Raw genomic sequence first — 3,455 nt, 5'->3', positions numbered from 1 at the left:
GTCACTGGCCCTCATATGTGGGATCCGAACTGGGGCCCTCTGGCGTCCCAAACCAGTTCTTAACCATCGCGCCACTAGGCCGGCCCTGGACATAAGTTTTTAACTCTTTTGGGTAAATACTAAGGAGTGTGATAGCTGGACCATATGGTAAGAGTATGTTTAGTTTTATAAGAAACCTCCAAACTGTCTTTCAATGTGACAACCATTTTGCGTTTCCACCAGGAATGAATGAGAATTTCTGCGGTGTCAGTGTTCCAGATTTTGACTATTCTAATAGGGTTTTTAAAAAAATATTTTATTTAGAAGAAGACTAAAAAAAAAAAGACCAAATTTATTACTGTCTCTGAGTTATGAAATTAAAGGTGATTTTTGTTCTTGTTAATCAAAAATTTTAGAAAAGGTAAGAAAATGAACATATAGTACTTAAATTAGAAATATAAACTTCAAATGTTATTTATTTATTTTAATGTTACTACTTGAGATGGCATTAGTTGTGTTGTGCATAGTAAAAGAGGAAAATGATTGACCGTCAGGGACGTCAAGTCCCAGTGGGAGGAGAAGAGGACCCATGTACCCGCTGCTAGGTGGCACTGTAAGCCAAATGCTGCCTGCTTTCTGCCTGCCTGCGAGGTGTAGTGTAGCAGTACTGAAAGGGTGGGGCTGGGGAAGGCATAAACGGGGTTTTGTTGTTTATTTGGGGGAGACTTTTCTTGAAGAAGGAAGGAATGAAAGAAGTAGAAGTGAAGAAATTACAGATTTTTAAGGGGAAGTGGGCAAAAATGAAGCAGAATGAGAAGAAGTTGGACCCAGAGAACAGATTGAGGAATTAGGTTTGCAAAAAGAATATTTCTTTCTTATGAACCTGCATAATGGAAGAGAAGCTAGCCCGTGTTGGCAATTTAGATCCAGGACATCTAGGTTGTGTGGGTATATTAATGTTGGGTTCAGAAAGCTAACTTAGATATTTATGTCCTTTTTATAGAAGGAAAAATTTTAAATGGAATTCTGGTACTTAAAGATGATTGAATACTGTCTTTTTTCTGTGTTTATTTTTAAATAGCTGTCACAGGAAGTCTTTTTAGGATAAACTTAGGCCTGCATGGCCTGGTGGCTGGTGGCATAGTTGGAGCCTTGCTAGGGTAAGTGTTAATATGGTCAGATTCTAAATTAACCAACTTTCAGTCATGCCTTGTCTTTTATTTATTTATTTATCTATCTATTTATTTATTTATTAAAGATTTTTATTGGGGAATTGGGGGGATGGGAACAGTGCTGGGGAATTGGGGGAAGGGGAACAGACAAGTTGCTGTTGTTTTGTTCTTCAGTCTANGGGAAGAGCACAGTGATAGTGCCAACTTGGGCCAGTGAAGCAACATCCTCCACAACTAGACTGAAGAACAAAACGACAGCAACTTGTCTATTCCCCTTCCCCCAATTCCCCAGCACTGTTCCCATCCCCCCCAATTCCCCAATAAAAATCTTTTTTAAAAAAAAAGAAGAAAGATCTCAAAAGAATAATATAGCTTTAATAGCTTTAAAAACTAGCAAAGGAAGAGCAAAATCTAAAGTAAGCAGACAGGAAAATAATAGAATTAGAGCAAAACAATGAAATTGAAAGAAAAACAATAGAGAAAATCAATGAAACCAAAAGTTGGTTCTTTGAAAAGATCAACAAAAGAGACAATTCTTTGTCAAGACCAACTGAGAAAAAAAGGACACAAATTACCAAAATTTACTCAAAAAGAAACAAAAATCTAAATAGCCCTATAACAAATTAGTAAACTAAATAATTAATTTAAAAATCTTTTCACAAAGAAAAGCTCAGGACCAAATAAATGGCTTCCCTGGCTATTTGAAAAGTTTCTTTCACAAACTCTTCCAGAAAAGGGAGCAACATTCCCCAACTCATTCTATTAGGCCAGTATTATCCTGTTACCAAAGCCAAATGAAGATAGCAAAGAAAACAATAGATCACTGTCCCTCAAGAGTATATACACAAAAATCCTTAACAAAGTATTAGTGAACAACATCCAGCAACAAATAAGAATTATACACCATGACCAAGTGGAATTTATCCAAGGAATTCCAGGTTAGTATAAAAATAAAAAGCATTTGACAAAAATCTAACATCCATGATAAAAACTCAACTAGGACTAAAAGGGAACTTGGTTTTTTTTTTGCCTTTCAATATGCTCTACTCAAACATCAATCATCAACACACCAAACAGTAAAGCACACAGAGTAATACAATAATTGGGTAAAATGGAGTAATGAACCAGCCTCAAAGTCAATCGGAGTCCTGGTGGAGCAAGGAAGGGTGGCTGGTCTGGGAGGTCCGTCCAGCAGAGGTTTGGTCTGAGCTGAGCAGAGCAGAGTGCAGGGTTCTTGGAACAGAGTGGCAGCGTTGTCACCTCTCAGTAGGGACCAAGTCTCAAAAAGGGAACTTCTTTAACTTGAAAAAGATCATCTATGAAAAATCTATGGCTGATGTCATATTTAATGGTCAAAAACTGAATGATTTTCCCCTAATATTGAAAACAAGGCAAAGATGTATACACATATTCATATTAATATGAATACACTTGTATTAGGCATTATACTGGAAGCTAGCTAGTGTATTCAGACAACAAAAAGAAAAAGCATCCAGATTGAAAAAGAAGTAAACTGTCTTTATTCATGGAAAACATGATCTGGTGTAATAGTCTGACTATTTTTGATGTTTGGCTGCGAACACCTTCTAAACCCCACCACTCCTCCTTTCCTCCCTCCCTTCCACCCTTTTTAAAAATTGACTTTATTTTTTAGAGTAGTTTTAGGTTCATGGGAAAATTGGGCAGAAGATACAAAGATTTTCCATATATTTTCCCCCCTCCCACATATACATAGCCTCTCCCACTATCAACATCCCTCACCTGAGTGGTACATTTGTGACAACTGAAGAACCTACGTTGACACATTATCATCCAAAGTCCATAGTTTATCTTAGGGTTCACTCTTGGTGGTGTACATTCAATGGGTTTGAACAAATGTATAATGACATACATCCATCATGGTATCATAAAGAGTATTTTCACTGCCCTAAAAAGCTGTGCTCTGCCTATTTATATTCCCCCACTCCACCCTAACCTGCAATCACTGATCTTTTCACTGTCTCAATAGTTATGCCTTTTTCAGAATGTTATATAGTACAAATCATACGGTATGTAGCTTTTTCAGATTGGCTTCTTTCACTTAATACATTTAAGGTTCCTCATTTCTTTTTAATACTGAATAATATTCCATTGTCTGGATGTTCCACAGTTTATAGCTCCATACCTACTGAAGGACATCTTGGTTGATTCCAAACTTTGACAGTTATGAACAAAGCTTCTGTAAACAGCTGTGTGTAGGTTTTGTGTGGACATAAGTTTTTGTTTTTTTGGTGATTTTTTTAAAAGATTTTTTATTGGGGAATT

At 36.6% G+C, this 3,455-nt stretch overlaps 1 protein-coding gene across 3 annotated transcripts in view; it reads left to right on the top strand.

Moving 5' to 3' along the window:
• The window catches only part of TIMMDC1 (translocase of inner mitochondrial membrane domain containing 1), a 35,033-nt gene that overhangs the window by 23,714 nt on the left and 7,864 nt on the right, over positions 1-3,455 (top strand). For all 3 annotated transcript variants that reach the window (XM_019650348.1, XM_019650355.1, XM_019650361.1), the window contains one exon: positions 1,061-1,139. In XM_019650348.1, coding sequence (XP_019505893.1) covers positions 1,061-1,139 — 79 coding nt within the window. The remainder of the gene's footprint in view (positions 1-1,060; positions 1,140-3,455) is intronic.

The sequence above is a fragment of the Hipposideros armiger genome, unplaced genomic scaffold (assembly GCF_001890085.2).
Source record: "Hipposideros armiger isolate ML-2016 unplaced genomic scaffold, ASM189008v1 scaffold_8, whole genome shotgun sequence".
In the NCBI taxonomy this organism is placed as follows: Eukaryota; Metazoa; Chordata; class Mammalia; order Chiroptera; family Hipposideridae; genus Hipposideros; species Hipposideros armiger.
This window is presented reverse-complemented; position numbering and strand designations above follow the sequence as displayed.